The 20,216-nt window shown below is 65.5% G+C and overlaps 3 protein-coding genes across 5 annotated transcripts; 2 read left to right on the forward strand and 1 right to left on the reverse strand.

The window, feature by feature from the left end:
- Positions 1-314: 314 nt before the first annotated feature.
- IDUA (alpha-L-iduronidase) lies at positions 315-9,838 on the reverse strand. 2 transcript variants are annotated; one of them, XM_004579403.3, is made up of 14 exons: positions 9,655-9,838; positions 9,413-9,553; positions 3,924-4,009; positions 3,709-3,816; positions 3,508-3,603; positions 3,222-3,424; positions 2,968-3,147; positions 2,668-2,884; positions 2,281-2,493; positions 2,056-2,177; positions 1,839-1,964; positions 1,678-1,754; positions 1,085-1,185; positions 315-994 (listed from the first exon to the last, which is right to left on the reverse strand). In XM_004579403.3, exons 1-14 carry the CDS (start codon positions 9,810-9,812, stop codon positions 864-866), a joined length of 1,959 nt encoding a protein of 652 aa, XP_004579460.3. In that variant the 5' UTR covers positions 9,813-9,838; the 3' UTR covers positions 315-863. The 2 variants fall into 2 exon arrangements, with proteins under 2 accessions (XP_004579460.3, XP_058526359.1); XM_058670376.1 differs by lacking the exon at positions 9,413-9,553.
- SLC26A1 (solute carrier family 26 member 1) lies at positions 5,242-9,108 on the forward strand. The gene is made up of 5 exons (XM_058670449.1): positions 5,242-5,268; positions 5,466-5,581; positions 5,885-5,999; positions 6,891-7,472; positions 7,636-9,108. The coding sequence occupies exons 1-5, from the start codon at positions 5,242-5,244 to the stop codon at positions 9,106-9,108; spliced, it is 2,313 nt and encodes a 770-aa protein (XP_058526432.1).
- Positions 9,839-11,520: 1,682 nt separating the features above from the next.
- DGKQ (diacylglycerol kinase theta) lies at positions 11,521-19,679 on the forward strand. 2 transcript variants are annotated; one of them, XM_058670378.1, is made up of 23 exons: positions 11,521-11,778; positions 12,251-12,330; positions 13,268-13,367; positions 13,533-13,618; positions 13,698-13,829; positions 13,946-14,093; positions 14,185-14,241; positions 14,354-14,454; positions 14,851-15,056; positions 15,136-15,226; positions 15,365-15,419; positions 15,652-15,713; positions 16,014-16,164; positions 16,334-16,372; positions 16,500-16,615; positions 17,038-17,189; positions 17,351-17,499; positions 17,730-17,908; positions 18,486-18,586; positions 18,664-18,810; positions 18,912-19,023; positions 19,193-19,345; positions 19,474-19,679. In XM_058670378.1, the coding sequence occupies exons 1-23, from the start codon at positions 11,583-11,585 to the stop codon at positions 19,567-19,569; spliced, it is 2,709 nt and encodes a 902-aa protein (XP_058526361.1). In that variant the 5' UTR covers positions 11,521-11,582; the 3' UTR covers positions 19,570-19,679. The 2 variants fall into 2 exon arrangements, 1 of the variants encoding a protein (XP_058526361.1); XR_009246320.1 differs by lacking the exons at positions 19,193-19,345; positions 19,474-19,679 and having other exon boundaries at positions 18,486-18,570.
- Positions 19,680-20,216: the final 537 nt, after the last annotated feature.

Genomic DNA, 20,216 nt, shown 5'->3' on the forward strand with positions numbered 1-20,216 from the left:
ACTCCTATCTTCCCGCGTGCCCAGGGTCCATGCCACCTCTCTACTGGCCTTGGGTCTGTGTGGTGGAGCCTATCAATCAGTCATAACTGTCCTCTGCTTGGGCATCAGCTGCTCCTTCCTGGGAAAACACCCCCTTTCCCACTTGCCTGGCTGTGGCCTCGGGGCTCCAGCTGAAAGAGGGCCCAGCACCCCTGCTCTGGCTAGGCCAGGCTGTGCACCCCACTTGCTTCCTGGCTTGCAGCCGTGGCAGTCAGCAACACAAGCCTCAGACCACCCTCTGCTGGGCTGGGTGCCCACCTTTGGAGGAATTATTGGTCCTGTAGATTTATTTACTTGGAAGGTGGAGAGAGGATGAACATCTGTGCTAGGTTCACTGCCCAGTTGGCTGTGGCAGCCAGGGCTGGGCCCAGTTGGAGCCGGGAGCTTCATCTGCGTCTCTCCTGTGGGTTCCCACCACCTGGGGTCCCCTACTGCACACTCTGACCCCCCACTCCATGGCCAAGAACACCTGAGTGTGGGCTCTTACCACTCAGGGCCCCTGTTCCCCCTCCCTCCATCTGGACCCAGGGTGGGGGTCCAGCTCTGCTCTGACTCCAAGTACATAGCCAGGAAGCCTGGGCGAGCCAACAGTCACAGCTGATATAGCCTGTCAGGGGGGCAGGGGAGGAGGCCAGGCTGGGCTCTCTGGGGGCGCAAACCACCCTCAGCCTTCTGGCAGGTTCAGCTAGACCCAGGCACCAAAGCTGACCTGAGACTGGCTATGTGATGGCACTTTAAGGGGTGGGGAGGGACAAATGGCTGATGGCCAGCTGGTCACAGGGTGGCCCCAGCCCAGGCTGCCTGGTCCAGAGGGCAGCACCGGCTCACAGGTCATCAGCTGCTGGGCCCTCGCCAGGAGGGACCTCGCGGTACTGGACGGGGTCAGAGAAAGGGCCTGTCCGCTGCCAATAGTCCACTGCTCGGACTCGGTAGGAGCCGGAGATAATACCTGTGACTGGGAACACATGTGTCCCTGAGCCCCACAGGGTCCATTAGCCCCCCACCCCATGGAGGCCTGGGACCACCATGGCCAGGCCAGGCATACCTGGGCTGAACACAAAGAGGTTGAAGGTGGACGGTGCCCTGCTGACTGGCGCATAGGCCTTCCCCTCTGCGGAGAACTGCACCTCGTAAGTCCACAGGCACCTGCAGATGGAGTTGGGTCAGGACTGGGTGGACCCCCAGACCCCTTCCCTGGGCAGTGACAGGCCACACTGGAGTGTCCGGTCATGGGGGATCAGAAGGTGCAGTGAGGTACCCTGGGGTGCCCCACTGTGGACGGAGGCCAGAAGGTGTAGTGCCCAACTGGGATGGGGGAAGAGGGAGCCAAGCAGATACAATGGGAGATCCTGGGATGCCCGGCTGTTGGGGGTACCAGGAAGGGTGTTGTGGGGACCCTGGGGTGCCAGGCTGTGTGGGGATACCAGGAAGGGTGTTGTGGGGACCCTGGGATGCCCGGCTGTTGGGGGATACCAGGAAGGGTGTTGTGGGGACCCTGGGGTGCCAGGCTGTGTGGGGTACCAGGAAGGGTGTTGTGGGGACCCTGGGGTGCCAGGCTGTGTGGGGGGTACCAGGAAGGGTGTTGTGGGGACCCTGGGGTGCCAGGCTGTGTGGGGAACACCAGCCACACTCACGCACTTGGAGCCCACTCCTTCATCGGACCAGACCAGAGCCAACTGACCTCGGATCAGGGGCAGAACACGAAGCCGGGTTACCTGGCGGAGGTATGGCCTGGGTGAGTTGCTACCTGCAGGTGCTGCACATGTGCCGGGGCAGATACCAGGTAGGTGGGCACTTGCCTGGCCCGGCAGGTCCCGCGAAGGTGCGCACAGGTGCACCAGCAGCAGTGAGGGCAGCGGGAGCTCGCGGTGCAGTGTCAGGCGCCCCCCCACAGGGAGAGCACGCGGTGCTGTCACCACCGGGTCCTGCAGGCAGAGGTGGGTCCTCAGTGCCCTGGAGGCTCGGTGACCCCCCAGGGCCTCCCCCGACCCTGGGCTGCCTGCCCTGCATGCCAACCTCAGCTGCGCGTATGCGCCGGAACTGCTCTGGCGTGGGGAAGACGGGGCTGCCAAGTCGCTGCCACTCGCCGTGGGGATTGCAGAGTCGGTTGTCCAGGTAGCGCGTAACATAGACCAGCCCTGGGGAGCCAGACGCTAGGGCGCATACTACTGTGGGCGCCCCCAGCCCCATGCCCGAGGCCCCGCCCCAAGTACCAGATCTCCCTGGGTTTCCCTTGCTGACCTTGACTTGGGGGCAGTCCGCGAAGGCGCAGGGTCACCGGGACGCTTTGGTTGGTGTGGACGCGGGTGTCATCGCTGGCGTAGACCAGCAGGGTGGCGCGCCATGCGTCGCCAGGGCCCTCGGGACGGTGGACACTGGCCAGGACCCCCAGAGTATGGTTGCTGTCCAGCACGGTGCCAGCCCGAGACACCTCAGCCCACAGCTGCTCTCCATCTGGGGGGGAGCAAGAAGTGCAGTGTACACCGTGGCCACATGGGAGGGAGAACGGCCCTCACCGCCGCAATCCCTTGCGGGGGGTCCACAACCCGGGTGCAGACGGAGGGTGTGTGCTTGGCATCATGTGCAGAAGACGCCCCTGCCCGTGACTGCAGCCCGCGCCCGGCTCACCCAGCAGGGCCAGCAACCCCATGGCGGTCAGCACCGGCTTGCGCAGCAGTTGCACGTGCGGCGGGTGCGTGTTGTTGACCTGGAAACGCGCGGTCAGCGTGCGCTGCGTGAAGGGGTGTGGGTGGTAGCTCAAGAAGGCGTTGTCGTTGCTCAGCAGCGCATAGTGAATGGCGGAGCTGGTGTTGGCTACCAGTAGGTTCTGATGCTGCGCGATGACCTACAGACGGGGGCGGGGGTACTGGGCATTTGGCCGCACTCGATGTGCCCCGAAGGGGTGGCCCGGGCGGTGGGCGCGCGCACCTTCACCACCATGGCGGCGTAGGTCACGTCGGCCCTCCAGGCGCGCGGCAGCGCCCAACCCACCAACGGGTCAGCCTCGTCGTTGTGCACCTGCGTGCGGGCGAACTCGGGGAACAGTTCCCGTATCCGCTGCAGAGCTGCCGCCTCCTGCTCCAGGATGAAGATGGAGCTGCCCGCACCCTGCGCACAGCGCCCACCTCAGCGCGCCGCGCCGGCTGCGGGCAGGGAGCGGTGCAGGGTGGGGCGCGCCGCACCTTCTTATGCAGCGAGATGAAGTCCAGCCGCACGCCGCGCTCGCCGGTGAAGAAATTGGTGCCGCGAGCGCAGTGTTCCAGGAGGCTCCAGCTCAGTGGGGAGCGCGGCGGCGGCCAGAACGAGTCTGCAGGGCCGCCCAGGCGCAGCGCGGGGCTGGCGGCGCGCAGACCCTCGGAGCAGGCGTCGTAGTAGTTCAGAAAACCTGGGCGGGAGCGGTTCCTGAGCGGGGTGGGGGCGGCTGCACCACCCAGTCCTTCCACAGCCCTGAGGGATCCCGGCGCCCACCTTGCGTGGTCATAGAAACATTATCGAAGTCATGATGGTCCGGCTCATTCCAGGTCTCAAAGTTCCACTGAGAAACGTGGTCCAGCCCATACCGATCTGAGGACGGGGGTTGTGGGGGGAGCAGGGACCCTCTACAACGGGACCCCCCCCACAACACACCTGCTCGCCCCTCAGGCGCCCACGCTGATTCCCACTGCTTACCTATGTATCTGTTGGCCAGAAGGGAGACCAGGGCCCTCCAGCCAAACACCTGCTGCTTGTCCTCAAAGTCCGTGAAGTGGCCGGAGGGGCTGCCCATCAGCTCAAAGCCTGAGACACCGGGGACAGGCCGGCTGACCACCCTGCTTCCCCCATCCCCGGGGCCAGTGGCTGGGCACGGGGAGGCAAGGGAACAGGGCCAGCCCTGGCTCACCTACCTGGGAGGAGCTGGTTGTCTCTGAGCAGATCCAGGTACCTGTCCAGGTGTGTGAAGTTGTAGCTCAGACCCTGCCCCGCTGAGTACCTGTGGGAGGACAGCAGAAGTGGCCAAGGGCTTAGCTGCCTGCCCTGGGCTGGACCTGCACCGCACGCAGGCAAGGCCTGGACTCCGCAGGAAACTAAAGCGCCCCTGAAGCCCAGTGGCTGCCCAGGGTGGAGAGAGCCTGCAGGAGGTGGGAGAGCCAGCACCGGGCAGGGGGCAGGCAGGGCTTTGGGAAGGTGTGAACTGGGCTGCTGATGACTGTCCCCATTCCGGTGGACGGAGGTCCCCCTAAAACTGTGCCTGCAGTGGACCTGGTCCCTAGACAGCTGGCTGAGTCTGCATAGGGGTCAGCCCTGCAGGGCCAGCAGGACGAGGCAGGAAGCCCTAGGTGCAAAGAGCATGGCGAGCTGGGGCTGTGACTGGCTCCATCACACACTGCGCCAGGACACATGCGGTGGATGGCCTAGACCCCCACCCACTAGTGGGCCACACCTCCTCCAGTCAGCAACAGCTGCAGCAGGGTGACTAGCAGCACCGGGGCACGGGCAGAGGCCAGGGCCCCGGCATCAGCCCAGCCTCACCCACTGAGCCATCAGATGAGGGGATGGAGTGGTCCCGGAAGGAGCATACTCCGGGCTCCTCACTGCAGCCTGGCAAGCCCTGGCTGCTGTGAACACTTGGCAGTGCCTCCTTTTCTCTTGGTCTCTCAGCCTCTATTTTCTGAGGTTTAGTTCCTTGAGGGGAAGAGACAGAGATGCGATCCTCCATCCACTGGTTCACCCCCAAATGGCTGAAGCCAGGAGCCAGGAGCCTCTTCCAGGTCTCCCATGCGGATGCAGGTTCCCAAGGCTTTGGGCCGTCCTCCACTGCTTTTCCAGGAAGGAAACTGGATGGGTAGTGAAGCAGCCAGGGCATGTAGTAGCGCCTATGTCGGATGCTGGTGCTGTAAGTGGTAGTTTAACACTCCTTCACTCTTTCCAAATAAAGGCAGAGTTTACGTCCATCTGGCACCACATCCCCTGGCCCGGCTGCTCCACTTCTGGCTCAGCTCGCTGCGGATGTGTCTGGGAGGGCAGCGGGAGATGCCCACATGGGACACCCTGAAGCTCCTGGCTTCAGGCCAGCCCAGCTCTGGTTGTTGCAGCCATTTGGGGAGTAAACTGACAGACAGAAGACCTCTCTGTCTCTACTTCTTGTGACTCTTTGAAATAAAAATAAAATTTAAAAATCCACCCAACTGGTGTAAGTGTGCAGACTAGAGGCTGTGGGGGCAGATGGCGGGGGAGGAGTGCAAAGTTCAGGTGAGCAAGGGTGAGCCTGGGGCTCGCGGTCTCCGGGCTGGCCTACAGGGCACCCCCTGGAGCCCGGGAGACGGGAGCCGTGCACTGGGCTTCCTAAGGCGACCCCCAGAGAGTGCAGGAGGCGGCTGTGGGCCACACGGCTGGGCAGAGCAGCGTCAGACCCGCCACAGGCCGGCTGCCCCGCCTGCTCAAAGCAGAGCTCTACACCCAGCAGGCACCGGGTGCCCCTCGAGAGCCGAGCAGCGGGGCGCGGGGCGCGGGGCGCAGACCCCGGCGGGCGCGTGCGCCGTGAGGACGGAGCCGCTGCGAGATGGTGAGTGCGCGTGCGCGGGACGGCGAGCCGCGGCGGCGACCCGGGGAGAACCTGAGGCCCCCAGTCTGTGGGATGTGCATGCGCGGCTACTGACGCTGCCCGGAGCTGGACTGTGTCACAGGTCACACTCGCCCCCACAGGGGGCGACCCCTCTCCCCACCACAGACCCTCAGCGCCAAGCCTGGCTGGGCCTGAGGACTCGCCTGCCCCTGCAGCCCACCCCAGAGACCAGGGAGAGCGAGGTGCCTGTGCCCCCACATCACTGCCGGTTCCCCCCCAGTTGAGGTTCCCAGCCTTATGCAGCATTGTGAAGGACCGGAGGGGGCTGGAGGCCTTCCGGGGTGGGGAGGCGCCTCTGCCGACCCGCAAACCCCTGCGTACACTCGCGGAAGGCTCACAGCTGGACACTGGCCTTCAGGTGCCCCAACAGCAGAAGGCAGGCACAAGGACTAGTGTCTGAGCTCTGGCAGCCTGCTGCCCACGCTGGACAGGGAAACCAGCACCCTTCTGGGACTGCCGGGCCACTGTGCCCCACCCCTTCGGGTCTGGGATCTGAAGCCCAGTTCCCGGACACCCCCTGCCCCAGCCTGCTGTGTCCACCTGTGAGGGTTCTGATTACAGAACAACCTGCTGGGTTGGCCGCTCAGGTGGCGCCTGCCCTTCCGGGGGGGTGGGGGGAAACCATGACTCAGCTGTACTGGGGTAAATCATTGAACTGCAGGGCCCTGGACATACGGGGCTCCGCGCGGGTCAAGGCCAGCTCAGCCATTGTGTCCATTCACCCACCCATCTGCCCGGACAGCCTGCGAGGGGTCCCCAGGTGAGGACACGCCCCAGGCCCTAGTCACAGGGCGCGCTTGCTGGACGGGGGGATCAGGAGTTGAGACGGGTCCAGCACCCTGACTTCTCTGCACACAGGTGAACGGCTTACACCCAGGGTCGTGGGCAAGCCTCCAGGAGCCCAGCACCAGTGGGGAGGGGCCTTGGATGGAGGGGACACAGTTCTCAGGGTGTCCTGGGTGTCTGGCTTGGGGACAGAAGCCCCCTGGGACCCAGTGGCCGACTGGGAGTCAGAGGGCGTATGGGAGCCATCTCCAGTGCTCACCAGGGCAAGGCTGGGATCCAGGCTGGCTGGCACAGCATGTGTGGGAGGAGTGCCCGTGGCCATGTGGCTCCATCCCTGTGTTGAGTCAGCAGACTGGGGATCCCTGCACCTCTCCAGCCCCAGCCATACGGGCTGCTCCTGGGACAGGGCTTAGTGTCCAGTCCCTGGCCCTCCCATCTGATCCAGTCCTGGACCCTCCCACAGGTTGGCCAGCTGATGGACGTGCCCCCGGAGCCTGTGTTGGTTCGGCGCCAGCACCCCGCCCCCCGGGGGCTGCTGGAGACACTCAAGGGCCAGCTGAGGTGCAGCTGGGCATGCAGTGGGCCACGGGCCCGGGCACTGCTGCAGGACCTGGTGCCCGCCTCACGCTGGCTGCGCAGCTACCGCCCACGGGAGGACCTCCCAGGGGACGTGGTGTCAGGGCTGGTGATTGGCATCATCCTGGTGCCCCAGGCCATCGCCTACTCACTGCTGGCTGGGTTGCAGCCTGTCTACAGTCTCTATACTTCCTTCTATGCCAACCTCATCTACTCCCTCCTGGGCACCTCCCACCACGTCTCTGTGGGCATCTTCAGCCTGCTCTGCCTCATGGTGGGCCAGGTGGTGGACCGGGAGCTCCGGCTGGCCGGCTTTGACCCCGCTTATGACAGCCAGGGGTCTGGAGCCAACAGCAGCATCTTCAACAGCTCGGCATTCCCACTGGGGCCCGGGCTCCAGGGCTGTGGGCGTGACTGCCACGCCATCCGTGTCGCCACCGCCCTAACCCTGGTGACCGGTCTATACCAGGTGAGGAGGGGCTGGCTGGGTAGGTCCAGGCAGAGGTGGGCACTGTGTCTGAGGGGCTCAGGGGCTTCCCACACCAGCCTGTTAGCCCTGGCCACCTGTCCCTACATACCTGGGTCCCCTGGCTCCCCAGGCTCCCGCTAGCTGCACTCCATTCTGTCTGTAGGTGCTGATGGGCGTCCTCCGCCTTGGCTTCGTTTCCACCTACCTCTCGCAGCCGCTGCTGGATGGCTTTGCCATGGGGGCCTCAGTGACCATCCTGACCTCACAGCTCAGGCACTTGCTGGGGGTGCAGCTGCCCCGGCACCAGGGACCCGGCATGGTGCTTAGGACCTGGCTGAGTCTGCTGCTCAGCGCTGGGCAGGCCAACGTGTGTGACGTGGTCACCAGTGCCTTGTGCCTGGCCGTGCTGCTTGCCACCAAGGAGCTGTCGGACCGCTGCCGGCACCGCCTACGGGTGCCACTGCCCACAGAGCTGCTAGTCATCGTGGCAGCCACACTGGTGTCCCACTTTGGGCGGCTCAACGAACGCTTTGGCTCAAGAGTGGCTGGGGACATCCCCACGGGCTTCATAGCTCCACGGGTGCCGGACATGGAGCTGATGGGACGCGTGGCCCTGGATGCGGTGCCCCTGGCCCTGGTGGGCTCAGCCTTCTCCCTGTCACTAGCTGAGATGTTTGCCCGCAGCCATGGCTATGCCGTCCGGGCCAACCAGGAGCTGCTGGCCGTGGGCTGCTGCAATGTGCTGCCCGCCTTCTTCCACTGCTTCGCCACCAGCGCTGCTCTGGCCAAGAGCCTGGTGAAGACGGCCACGGGCTGCCGGACGCAGCTGTCCAGTGTGGTCAGTGCCGGCGTGGTGCTGCTGGTGCTGCTGGTGCTGGCCCCGCTTTTCCGCGACCTGCAGCGCAGCGTGCTGGCCTGTATCATTGTGGTTAGTCTGCGGGGAGCTCTGCGCAAGCTTAGGGATGTCCCCCGGCTGTGGCAGCTGAGCCCAGCAGATGGCCTGGTCTGGGTGGCCACTGCGGCCACCTGTGTGCTGGTCAGCACTGAGGCCGGGCTGCTGGCCGGGGTGCTGCTCTCTCTGCTCAGCCTGGCGGGCCGTACTCGGCGCCCCCGGGCTGTGTTGCTGGGCCGGGCAGGGGACTCGGCCATCTACGAGGATGCTGCCGAGTTTGAGGGACTGGTGCCCGAGCCAGGGGTACAGGTGTTCCGCTTTGGGGGGCCACTGTGCTATGCCAACAAGGACTTCTTCTTGCGGTCCCTCTATGGCCTCACAGGGCTGGATGCAGGGCACCGGGCAGCCAAGAGGAAGGAGCTGGGTCCCCAGGAGGCAGAGGGGGCCAGTGGGCTGGGGCTGGTGCCCGGGGCGGCAGGCTTCCACACAGTGGTCATCGACTGCGTCCCTTTGCTCTTTGTGGATGCTGCTGGCTTGGCCACCCTGCGGGAGCTGCGTAACAACTACCAGGCACTGGGCGTGGCCCTGCTGCTGGCTGGCTGCAGCCCCCCAGTGCGGGATGCGCTGGCGCGGAGTGGCTTCTTGGGAGTAGGCGAGGCACAGCAGCTGTTTCACAGCGTGCACGGTGCCGTGCAGGCTGCCCGGGCCCGCCACAGCAGCCAGCTGGCTGACTGCGGCCTCTAGCCAGGGCACGTTGGGCCGAGAGCCTGAGCAGGGGGTCTTGCGCTGCAGGATCCTCTACCCTGGGCCTGAGCTCAGAAGTGGACGCCATGCCAAGTTCCTGCTTGTTGTCCCATCCTAGAAGTGTGTGCGGCAAACTCCAGGGCTGACCAAGCCGGAGAGGGCAAGGCCTCTCCCCCGGGGGGGCTGCTGATGCTTGCTGGACCTGCTCCAGGGGCCAGGTGGGTGGCTTTTACTCCCAACTCCAGCCAGCAAGCGCAGATGCGTCCCCACTCCCCTATGCCCTCTCCCGCCCACACTCACGCACCTAGCAGTGACCAGGCTGAGCAGCCAGTGGGTGCGGACCTGCCGGATGCCTCCGTGCGGGACGGCGCCCACGTAGGCCAGGTTGAGCTGCTGGTCCCAGCTGAGGTCGTAGCGGGCGGCCTGTTCATGCGGCAGTGGGGGGCTAGGGTGGACATGGAGCTGCGTGAGGCCCGGCGACCACACGGAGCCCCCCAGCTCGGCACGGGACTGGCCCTGCAGGTCCTGTGGGCGCGCGGGACTCACCAGAAGCCGGTGCTGCGCCAGAAGGGTCGCAGGGGCCCCCGCACGCGAGCCGCGTCCACACGCACCAGGTGTGGGGCCTCGGCCAGGGCGGCCGGGGACGCAGCCAGCAGCGCGACCAGCGGCGCCAGCAGCGCGGCCAGGGGTCGCGGGGGGCGCATGGCCGGCACAGGGTCCTGCAGCGGGCGCCCCAAGCGGCTCCGGGACCGCTTCCGGGAGGGGCGGAGCCGGAGGCCTGGCGGCGACCCGCAGCCCGGCCCCTTCCCGGAAGGCCGGTGCCCTGTGGACGGGACGGGGAGACGACCGGCCTCGCCGGGTGTGGGGCAGGGTGGGTGGGCGCGGTATCTGACGGTGTCGGGGTCCCGCGTGTGGGTTTGGGGTCTGGGGTCCCGCGTGTTAGTTTGGTGTCGGGTCCCGCGTGTGGTTTGGGGTCTGGAGTCCCGCGTGTGGGATTGGGGTCTGGGGTCTGGGGTCCCGCGTGTGGGTTTGGGGTCGGGGTCCCGTGTGTGGGATTGGTGTCTGGGGTCGGGGTCCCGCGTGTGGGTTTGGAGTCGGGGAGGCGGGTCCCGCGTGGTGTGGGGCGAGGTCAGAGTTCCACATGGTGTGGGGTCGGGGTCGCGCGAGGTGTGGGGCGGGATTGGGGTCCCACCCGGTGTTGCACAGGTGGGCTCAGCACATGCTGAGCAGGTGTAACCCTGCAAGGGAGAATCCTGGGGAATTTCTAAAGTGCATTCTGGCACATTGTTCCACCCCACATGCTCCAAGTTCAGGTTCCGATGGGGGAATGACAGTGATGATCTGCGGTGGGAAGAACTCTGAACCGCAGCAGGTGGGAGTCAGGAGCGATTTAGCAGAGTGAAATGGGGCTGAGGTGGTTCTTAGGGGACCCATGAACGCATGGCACTTAGGACCGAGAGCTGCTTTGTGCCCCAGCTGCTCCACTTCCCAAGCGGCTCCCTGCTGTGGCCTGGGAACGCCTTGGGACCCTGCACCCGTGTGGGAGACCCCGAAGAAGCCCCTGGCTCCTGGCTTCGGTCGGTTCAGCTCTGGTTATTGCAGCCACATGGAGAGTGAACCAATAAATGGAAAATCTTTGTCTCTCCTTCTCTTTGTAAATCTGCTTTTCAATAAAAGTTAATCCTTAAAAATAAGTTATTTGAATTTAGGTTTCCTTGTGTTTAAGTTGCAAGATGAAAATGTCAAACTTAAGCATCTGAAAGAGCGGTGGTGTGGACTGAGTCCCAAACAGCAGAGTGTAAGACAAAACTAAAAACGGAAAAAAAAAATTAAAAAGCAAAGTGGAGTCCTCTGCGGACAGCTGGCACTGTCTGCGGCCACGCTGGGGACTTGCGGGTGTCCCTGCCAGAAGGGCCTGCAGGCCTCCATCACAGCGGGGCAGGCTGGGGCGACCACCCGGGTCCCGGCCCCCCGAGGGCAAGCCAGGCCTGAAGGGCGCATGGCCCCCGGGGCCTCCCAGGCCGGACTGACCAGGGCTGAGCGCAGCCGGGCGACCATGCACTCCTCGGCACCCGGCGAGGCCCCGCCCCGCCCCCGAGGTCAGGCCCCGCCCCCGAACAAGGCCCTGCCCCAGAGCACGCCCCCATTGAGATCCCGCCCTACAGAGGCCAGGCCCCGCCCCAGAGCACAGAGCACGTCTTACAGGGGCCCCACCCCCGAGCACAGGCCCCGTCCCCGAGCACAGAGCACGCCCCAGAGCAAAACACGCCTTGCAGAGGTCCCGCCCCAGAGCACAGAGCACGCCCCCATTGAGACCCCGCCCTACAGAGGCCCCGCCCTGGTCCTGCGGACCCCGCCCCGGGCCCCGCCCCGCGCCTGCGCAGTTGGTGGCAGGGTCGGAAGCGCAGCGGCGGCCGCCAGCCCGGCCCTGTCTGCTGCCCGGCGGGCCCGGGCGCTGCTGCCGCTCGGCCGGCATGGCGGCGGCGGAGCAGGCCGGCGGCCCGACTGGTGTCCCCGCGCCGGGCGGCGGCAAGGGCGCGTGCTCGGGAGCGGGGCGCGCGGGCGGCGGAGCCCCAGGACACGGCTTCCGCAAGGTCACGCTCACCAAGCCCACCTTCTGCCACTTCTGCTCCGACTTCATCTGGGGGCTGGCCGGCTTCCAGTGCGACGGTGAGCGCCCCGCCGCAGTGCGGCCTGTCGGGGCCCTGGCTGTCCTCGGGGTCCTCGGGGCCCTGGCTGTCCTGGCTGTCCTCCGGGCCCTGGCTGTCCTCGGGGTCCTCCGGGCCCTGGCTGTCCTCAGGGCCCTGGCTGTCCTGGGGGTCCTGGCTGTCCTCAGGGCCCTCGGGGCCCTCGCTGGGGGTGCGTGGGCGTGCTGTGCCCCGGGGTCCTGCACGTGGGCCCAGCCGGGGGTCTGCTGCCCAGGCTGCTTCTGGCCGAGGCAAGCCGAGTGCCCCCCAGGGGGAGGGCCTCCTGGGAGAGCTGCCCGTCAGTCAGTGTGACCCGCGGCCCCCTGTGCCCTGCCGTGGACGCGGCTCATGGCCCTGCATCCCTGTGCTGGCCCTGGAGGTGCCCCCTAATCCTGGCGCTGGGCGGAGGGGCTACCAGCTGGGCCTGGGCCAGCTCATGATCTCTACTCCCACAGTGTGCAACTTCATGTCCCACGAGAAGTGCCTTAGGCGGGTGAGGACTGCGTGCCCCAGTGTGGCTCCCAGCAGAGTGAGGGTGAGTGTGGGCAGGGTGGGGCTGCCCTCTGCCCTCTGCCCTCTGCCCTCTGCCCTCTGCCCTGTGGATTGTGCCTGAGCCTGCCCTGTCCTTACCATGGAGTGTGGGCGCCATTCAGGGTGGCCTCTGTCCAGGGGTGGGGTTGGGTCCTTGGTCTGCAGGGCCTGGCAGGGGCCAGGTTTCCAGGAAGTCCCTGTGTGGGTGCTGGGCTGGGCCCACACCAGGCCTGTGTGAGGTGTGTGCGGGAGGGCAGCGAGGCCACCCTGCCCCACTGTGTGCTGACCGCCTCACTCTCAGCTGGAATGGAGGACCAGCACCAGCACGCCCCCTCAGGGACCTCCACCTGGGCATCCTGGATTCTCTTGTTAAACACAGGAACGTGTGTCGATGAAATTGAGGGCTGCTGCGCATGGCTTGAAAAAGGACTTTAACATCTATTTTACTTAAAAGGCCAAGTGAGAGGGAGAGAGACCAGATTTCCACCGCTCCTCAAATGACGGGCCAAGCAGGGTGGAGCCCGGAGCTCTGAGTAGGAGCAGCTGGTGGGAGGAAGTGCAGAGAGGGCACACAGGGCACACTTGGGTACACACAGGGCACACATGCAGTGCTGGCACACAGGGCACACTTGGGCACACACAGGGCAGTGCTGGCACACAGGGCACACTTGGGCACACACAGGGCAGTGCTGGCACACAGGACACTCATGCACCTCCCTGAGGACCTCCCTCCTCCCTGCAAGGCCTGCCAAGCAGGGCTCCCTCCACCTGTGCCCAGTATGCTGTCTCTATAGGCAAACACAAGCCCTGTCCGGGCCTTCCCTGGGTCAGGCTCCCTGGCCTGGGGATGGCCCCTGGCAATCCACTGCAGGCCTGAGCTGTGGCCTCCTGGGGGCAGGGCAGTGGGGCAGGTCCTTGTAGTTCTCTCCCCTTTCCCTCAGGTTCCCGTGGCCCATTGCTTTGGTCCCCGTGGGCTGTACAAGCGCAGATTCTGTGCCGTTTGCCGCAAGGGCCTGGAGGTGCCTGCACTGCGCTGCGAAGGTACCACCCACACCCCTGGTCTGGGCCTCCCGCCCACCCTGCAGCCTGGCATGGCTGAGGAGGCGCACGGTCCTGGGTGAGGGAGAGGTGGGTGTGCAGCAGCCCCTGGCGGGGAGGGGCAGAGGTGCTGCCCCACGCGAGGCCCTCACCCTGCCCGCCCCCCAGTATGCGAGCTGCACGTTCACCTCGACTGTGTGCCCTTCGCCTGCAGCGACTGCCGCCAGTGCCACCTGGACAGGCACCATGACCACGTGAGCATTGGGGCGGACAGGGTGGGGCTGGGGTGGCACTATTGGCTGGCCAACCCGACCACCCCTCCCGTCTCTGCAGGAACAGACCCCGCGCCCACACCACTGGCGGGAGGGGAACCTGGTGCCTGGCGCACGCTGTGAGGCCTGCAAGCGGACGTGTGGCTCCTCAGACGTGCTGGCTGGCGTGCGCTGCGAGTGGTGCGGCCTGCAAGTGCGTGTGGGCACGGGGGAGGGTGGTGCAGGCAGTCCTGGGGCACAAGTACAGGTACAGGCCTGGGCATGGGTGCTGGCGTGGACATGGGGTCCAGCTCACATCCACGCCCCTAGGCCCACTCGTCCTGCTCCGCGATGCTTGCCCCTGAGTGTACATTTGGGCACCTGCGCTCCATGCTGCTGCCGCCTGCCTGTGTGCGCCTGCTGTCCCGCAACTTTCGCAAAACGCATTGCTTCCGCATTGCTGAGTCCCCAGAACCCGGTAAGGTATAGAGCCCTAAGCTTTGGGATGGAGGGTAGGTGGCACCACGGCCGAGAAGGCCACTCGGTGACTGGTCCCACACCTCCCACAGGCGAGGGTGATGCTGAGGACGGCGCTGGCAGGGAGGTGCCTGGGTCTCCAGAGTCCGGTGAGCTTCCAGCCTGCTCCGCATCCCCACTACATGTCCCTTGTCCCGCGTCGGGCTTCCACCCTGCCCTTGGTCTGCCCTCCTGACCCTCACAGCTGCCTCTCTGGCCCAGGCAAGCTGGCCATGAAGATCTTCGATGGGGATGACGCCTTAAGGAGGAATCGTTTCCGGTTAGTCACCGTCTCCCGCCAGGCCAGGAGTGAGGAGGTGTTGGTAAGAAAGAAGGGGTCTACAGGGTTCTGTGTCTATCCCTATCCAACCCCACCCCTCCCTGCCCCGCCCCACCCCTCCCTGCCCCGCCCCACCCCTCCCCTCCCTGCCCTGACTCCACCCTCCTTGCCCCGCCCCATCCTGGCCCCTCCCCTCTGTGCCCTGACTCCACCCTCCCTACCACACCCTTCCCTGGCCCCTCCCATCCTTGCCCTGACTCCACCTCTCCCTGCCCTGGCCCCTCCCCTCCCTGCCCTGACTCCGCCCCTCCCATCCTTGCCCTGACTCCACCCCTCCCTGCCCCGCCCTGTCCTACCCTGCTCCTCCCTGTCTGACCCACTCTCCCTTTCCTGACCCTGCCCCTCCCTGCCCTGACTCTCTCCTCACTCTGCTTTGCAGGAGGCAGCACTGCGGGCCTACTACCTCAGCAAGGACCTGGGTGATTTCGAGCTGCAGGCACTACCCCTGGCCCCCCAGGCTTGCCAGACTGGCAGTACGGCCATGGAGGGAGAGGAGTTTGGCAACAGGGGGCCCCCTGAGGCCCAGGTCATCCGGGTGCGGCCCAGGGCCCAGGAGTCCCTCAACATCTACCCTGGTTGGCTCGAGTGAGAGCTGGGGCTGGCCGGGCTGAGCGGGAGGGGGTGGAGGGGTTGTGGCTGCAGCTTTGGAGTTTGTCCCCCGCAGGGTGGGTGAGGCCTGCGTGTCTGTCCTGGTCACTGTGCAGAGCACTGTGCACACCGTGGTGCAGGAGGCGCTGCAGTTGCTTGGCCGCCAGGTGCGTGTGCAGGATGTGCCCTGTGTATGGGGATGAGGGGAGCGGGCTGGCCAATGACTGGGCATCCCTGGAGTGAAAGTGGAGTGATCAGTGGTGCTGGGTGACCAATGGCTGGGCATGGTGGCCCCTGCCCTGCAGGTGGAGGATCCTGGGAGCTTCCAACTGGAGGAGGTGTTCATGGGTAGCTGGCGAGGTGAGAGGAACCCTGGCCCCTCTTGGGCCACCCCTGCCCGGGGCCTTGGCGGATGCCTGGTGGGCAGGCCCTGTTGTGAGTGGGCGGGTCCTGATGTGAGTGGGCGGGCACTGTCATGGTTGGGCGGGCTCTGATGCAGGTGGGTGGGCCCTGTTGTGGGTGGGCCCTGTTGTGGGTAGGTGGGCGTGTTGTGGGTGGGCAGTGCCTGGCAAGGGCTGTGCCTCTCTTGCAGTCCAACGGACAGTACTAGCCCCTGAGGAGCTCCTACTTGAGCGACTTCGGGTCATCCGGAAGGTCAGTGGCTGCAGTCGCTGGCCCAGGGCACCTCAGCCCTCTACCACGGCCTCTGGGCTCCCTTGTGGTGTTTGACATGCCAGCTGTGGGTCATAGTACCCACAGGTGTTGCTATCTCTGAGGGTCGACAGGGTAGCCCCAGGCCTCTCTTTCATGAAGGTGACTCAGCATTGTGTGGGAGTGCAGAGGAGCCCAGCCCAGTCCCCACTTTGTGTTACAAAGGTACAGGGGAGCCGAGCCTGGTTCCTGCCCTATGCTGTAGGGGACAGCGGAGCCCACCTCCTCCCACTCTCCCCACAGACCTCAGTGCAGCAGTTTGGCCAGACGCGGTTCTACGTGGTAGAGGCCAGGGTCGTGGCCCCCCGGGTCTCCTTGTTCATCGGTGGCCTCCCACCTGACCTGTCCTCTCAGGAGTACAGTGACCTGCTGCACAAAGCCATGGCCACCAAAGGTGTGACCCCGGGCAGTTCCGGCCTCCCCCTGCCCAAGCTGCTGCTCAGCCTCCTTGACCATTCGCTGGGGTTTCTGGTCTCTGCCTATCCGTCGGATGGGGATACCCGGGGGGACCCCTGGACTGGGGGCTCTGGTCCTCCTCTCCTGACCTGCGCCCTCCCTTGCAGCTGCCGTGGTGTCTGTGAGCCACATCTATGCTTCCCAAGGTGAGCTGCTGGGGTGGCTGGCTGTTGGGGTGCAGGAGCGGGGGGCCCTCAGGTCAGTTGCCCCGGCCTGCCTGGGATACTGCCCTAGCCCAGGCGGCCCAGGCTGAGCAGCTGCGTGCCCGCCCAGGGGCCGTGGTACTGGACGTCACCTGTTTTGCGGAGGCTGAGCGACTGTACATGCTGGCCAGGGACACAGCTGTGCAGGGTCGGCCACTGACGGCCCTTGTGCTCCCAGAAGTGCTGGTGAGTGGCTAGCCTGGGTCCCCATCTGGGCTTTACCCCTGCACCTCACCTGTGACTGCCTCTGGCAGGCATAGCGTACTGAGCTAGGGTGAAGTACCTAGAAGGGGTGCCCAGGGCAGGGAGTGGGGTAGGTAGCAGGCACAGACCAACACCCCACTTGCTGCCCTGGACCACATGGCCCCACCCGGGCCCTTGGGCTGAGCTCACTGTGTCTCCTGCCTAGGCATTGGGAGCCCTGGGTGGGGGGAGGGTCATGCCAGGGCTGCCTTGTGAGCTGGCATGTAGCACACAGGGGGCAGGCAGGCATGGGCATCCGTGCTGGGTGCTGCTTGGTCTCGTGGCCCTCTGGTCAGCCTGCCCATCAGCCTCAGCTCGGACCAGGCCTGGCCTCTGGCCCCGCCCTAACCCACCCCGCCTCTTAGCACACGAAGCTGCCCCCAGACTGCAGCCCCCTCCTGGTGTTGGTGAACCCCAAGAGTGGGGCCCTCAAGGGCCAGGACCTGCTTAGCAGTTTCCGGAAGCTGCTGAACCCCCACCAGGTCTTCGAGCTGACTAATGGGGGTCCTCTTCCAGGGTGAGTCTGGACTCCCCCTCCTCTTCCTGCACACCTGCCAGAGGGGATTTCCTCCAGGTGGGAGTTGGAAGAGGAAGGGGCTGCCTGGGCTGTGGGGTGGGTACCCTGAGGGCATCCAGCCTCCCTGTGGACAGCGAGGTACATTTGTCTCCTGCTGGCAGGCTCCACCTCTTCTCCCAGGTGCCCTGCTTCCGGGTGCTGGTGTGTGGCGGGGATGGCACCGTGGGCTGGGTGCTCGCTGCCCTGGAGCAAACACGGCAGCAGCTGACCTGTCCAGAGCCTTCTGTGGCCATCCTGCCGCTGGGCACAGGTGGGGGAAGCTGCTGAGCTGGAGGGGACCCCTGGGCTTGTCCGTTCTGGTCTATCCTGTGATGTCCCATGGTGCTCCTGTCCTGTGATGACCTGGGTGGGGGGCTCCCTGTCCTGGATGGCCTAGGATGGCGGGGGCGGGGTGTCCCTGCCCTGTGGTGCCTCTTTCCCATGGAGTCCCTGTCCTGCCCAGGGCAGGTAGCCGGGCTGTCACTGTCTCTTGGGTTCCAGGCAATGACCTTGGTCGGGTCCTGCGCTGGGGTGCAGGTTATAGTGGAGAAGATCCCCTGTCTGTGCTGGTGGCGGTGGATGAGGCAGATGCTGTGCTCATGGACCGCTGGACCATCCTGTTGGACGCCCAGGAGGCTGGTGGTGGGGAGAATGGTCTGGTTGACCTGGAACCTCCTAAGGTACCCTGGGATGGCTATGGCCCTGGGTGGGGTAGTCCTGACCAGGGAGGCACTGTGCTGGGGCCAGAGCATCTGGCCCCCTCAAGGGGCCTCAGGGTGTGGGCCTTGGCCCCTTGAGGAGGCTCGGGGTGCAGGTCCTGGCCCCTCCCTTGAGGGGGCTCAGGGTGCAGGTCCTGGCCCCTCCCTTGAGGGGGCTCAGGGTGCAGGTCCTGGCCCCTCCCTTGAGGGGGCTCAGGGTGCAGGTCCTCATCCCCTTGAAGGAGCTCGGGGTGCAGGTCCTGGCCCCTCCCTTGAGGGGGCTCAGGGTGCAGGTCCTGGCCCCTCCCTTGAGGGGGCTCGGGGTGCAGGTCCTGGCCCCTCCCTTGAGGGGGCTCGGGGTGCAGGTCCTGGCCCCTCCCTTGAGGGGGCTCGGGGTGCAGGTCCTGGCCCCTCCCTTGAGGGGGCTCGGGGTGCAGGTCCTCATCCCCTTGAGGGGGCTCGGGGTGCAGGTCCTCATCCCCTTGAGGGGGCTCGGGGTGCAGGTCCTCATCCCCTTGAGGGGCTCGGGGTGCAGGTCCTAGCAAGCCCTTCTACCCAGGTTGTGCAGATGAGTAACTACTGTGGAATCGGCATTGACGCAGAGCTCAGCCTGGACTTCCATCAGGCACGGGAGGAGGAACCCGGCAAGTTCACCAGCAGGTGCAGGGGCATCCCCCAACAGCATGGTCCCTGGGGTGCTGCTGAGGGCTGCTTCCATGACTGGCGTGTCGCTGCAGGTTCCATAACAAGGGCGTGTATGTGCGGGCCGGGCTGCAGAAGATGAACCAGGTGCGCAGCCTGCACAAGGAGCTGCGGCTGCAGGTGGAGCAACGGGAGGTGGAGCTGCCGAGCATCGAGGGGCTTATCTTCATCAACATCCCTAGGTCAGGGGCGGGAGGGGAGCAGCCCCTGAAGAGGCCTCAAGCAAGGCCTGGGAGTGGCCAGTCTGGCCCGACTGGTCACCTCACTTTCTGTTTTGGAGCAGCTGGGGCTCGGGTGCCAACCTGTGGGGTTCCGACAGCGACCCAAGGTTTGAGAGGCCACGCATGGATGATGGGCTGCTGGAGGTGGTGGGTGTGACGGGAGTTGTGCACATGGTGAGTGCATACATGGGGACAGGCTGGATGGCCAGGGCCATGCGGCACCCACGGGCGCTGCTGACCCTGTCCCTCCCACTCCCTAGCAGGGTCAGGTGCAGCGTGGGCTGGGTGGCCAGGGTCACGGTGCTCATGGACCCTGCTGACCTACCCTCTTGCTCCTGCACAGGGCCAGGTGCAGGGCGGACTGCGCTCTGGGATCCGCATTGCCCAGGGCTCCTACTTCCGCATTACGCTCCTCAAGGCCACGCCTGTGCAAGTGGATGGGGAGCCTTGGGTCCAGGCCCCTGGACACATCATCATCTGTGCCGCGAGCTTCAAGGTGCGCCAGGCACAGGTGGGGGGGTGTAGGTGGGGTACAGCCCCTGGGCCTCACGCAGGCTGTGGGTGCTGCTGCACGTTACCAGTTGGGACACTTGTGCCATGTCCCTTCCACCTACCTCACTACAGGTGCACATGCTGAGGAAAGCCAAGAAGCCCAGGAAGGCCGCTGCCTCCAGGGACAGCCGTGCTGACGGGCCGGCCCCTGAAGGGGACCCCAAGTAGTGGAACTGGTGACCAGCACCATCTGTCCCTTGCCCATCTGGGTGTAGGGGCCAGCCAGGTGGACATGGTAGATTCCAGGCCTGTGGAAACCACTGAAATCCTGGGCCTAGGGTCAGGACAGTCCCTGGAATGGGGCCCTCCAGCTAGGCTGCGCTGGGTGTAGACCATGTGTCCACCCTGGTGAGTGCTCCTGGCTGGGTGGGCATCTCGTGTGCTGACCTTGGCAGGGCAGAGGGTGGCAGTGGTGAGTGCTGTGCCATAGGCAGCAGAGGGGTCTCTGTCCACTGGGCAGGCATCCAGTGCCCACAGACCCACCTGCTGCACTTTACACATGGGCACAGGCTCTCCCAGTCTGTCCTTTGCCCAGTGCTTCGGGTTGTGCCTGGGAGGTCCCTCCTGCCCCAAACCCCGTCTGCCCTGAGGCTCTCTGTCAGTGGATGCTGCTGGGTCTGCAGCACTATGCTGCCCTGGGGGGAAGGACCCTGCTTCTACCAAAACTGCCAACCAATGTATTGTGCCAGTGTAGTCTCTGCACACCCTCTGTCCTCGGCTACCCAGTTCTCACCGTGCAAGCCCCAGGGTTGGTCTGTGGTTGTGTCCTGTCATCTGTTCCCCTTTGTGCCTGTTGGGGCTGTGGCCCTGTATGA

Source organism: Ochotona princeps, chromosome 11 (genome assembly GCF_030435755.1).
Source record: "Ochotona princeps isolate mOchPri1 chromosome 11, mOchPri1.hap1, whole genome shotgun sequence".
NCBI classification, from domain to species: Eukaryota; Metazoa; Chordata; class Mammalia; order Lagomorpha; family Ochotonidae; genus Ochotona; species Ochotona princeps.

Excerpts from the sequence above, each read along its gene's own strand:
- SLC26A1 (XM_058670449.1), top strand. The coding sequence starts at position 5,242 with ATGGCGGGGGAGGAGTGCAAAGTTCAG. Across the intron at positions 6,000-6,890 it reads AGCTGGACACTGGCCTTCAG|GTTGGCCAGCTGATGGACGT; the intron begins GTGCCCCAACAG and ends ACCCTCCCACAG. Across the intron at positions 7,473-7,635 it reads TGGTGACCGGTCTATACCAG|GTGCTGATGGGCGTCCTCCG; the intron begins GTGAGGAGGGGC and ends TTCTGTCTGTAG.
- IDUA (XM_004579403.3), bottom strand. The coding sequence starts at position 9,812 with ATGCGCCCCCCGCGACCCCTGGCCGCGCTGCTGGCGCCGCTGGTCGCG. Across the intron at positions 3,425-3,507 it reads TGTTTCTATGACCACGCAAG|GTTTTCTGAACTACTACGAC; the intron begins GTGGGCGCCGGG and ends GCTCCCGCCCAG. Across the intron at positions 2,494-2,667 it reads GGGGTTGCTGGCCCTGCTGG|ATGGAGAGCAGCTGTGGGCT; the intron begins GTGAGCCGGGCG and ends GCTCCCCCCCAG.
- DGKQ (XM_058670378.1), top strand. The coding sequence starts at position 11,583 with ATGGCGGCGGCGGAGCAGGCCGGCGGCCCGACTGGTGTCCCCGCGCCG. Across the intron at positions 15,714-16,013 it reads GACTTCGGGTCATCCGGAAG|ACCTCAGTGCAGCAGTTTGG; the intron begins GTCAGTGGCTGC and ends CTCTCCCCACAG. Across the intron at positions 19,346-19,473 it reads TCTGTGCCGCGAGCTTCAAG|GTGCACATGCTGAGGAAAGC; the intron begins GTGCGCCAGGCA and ends ACCTCACTACAG.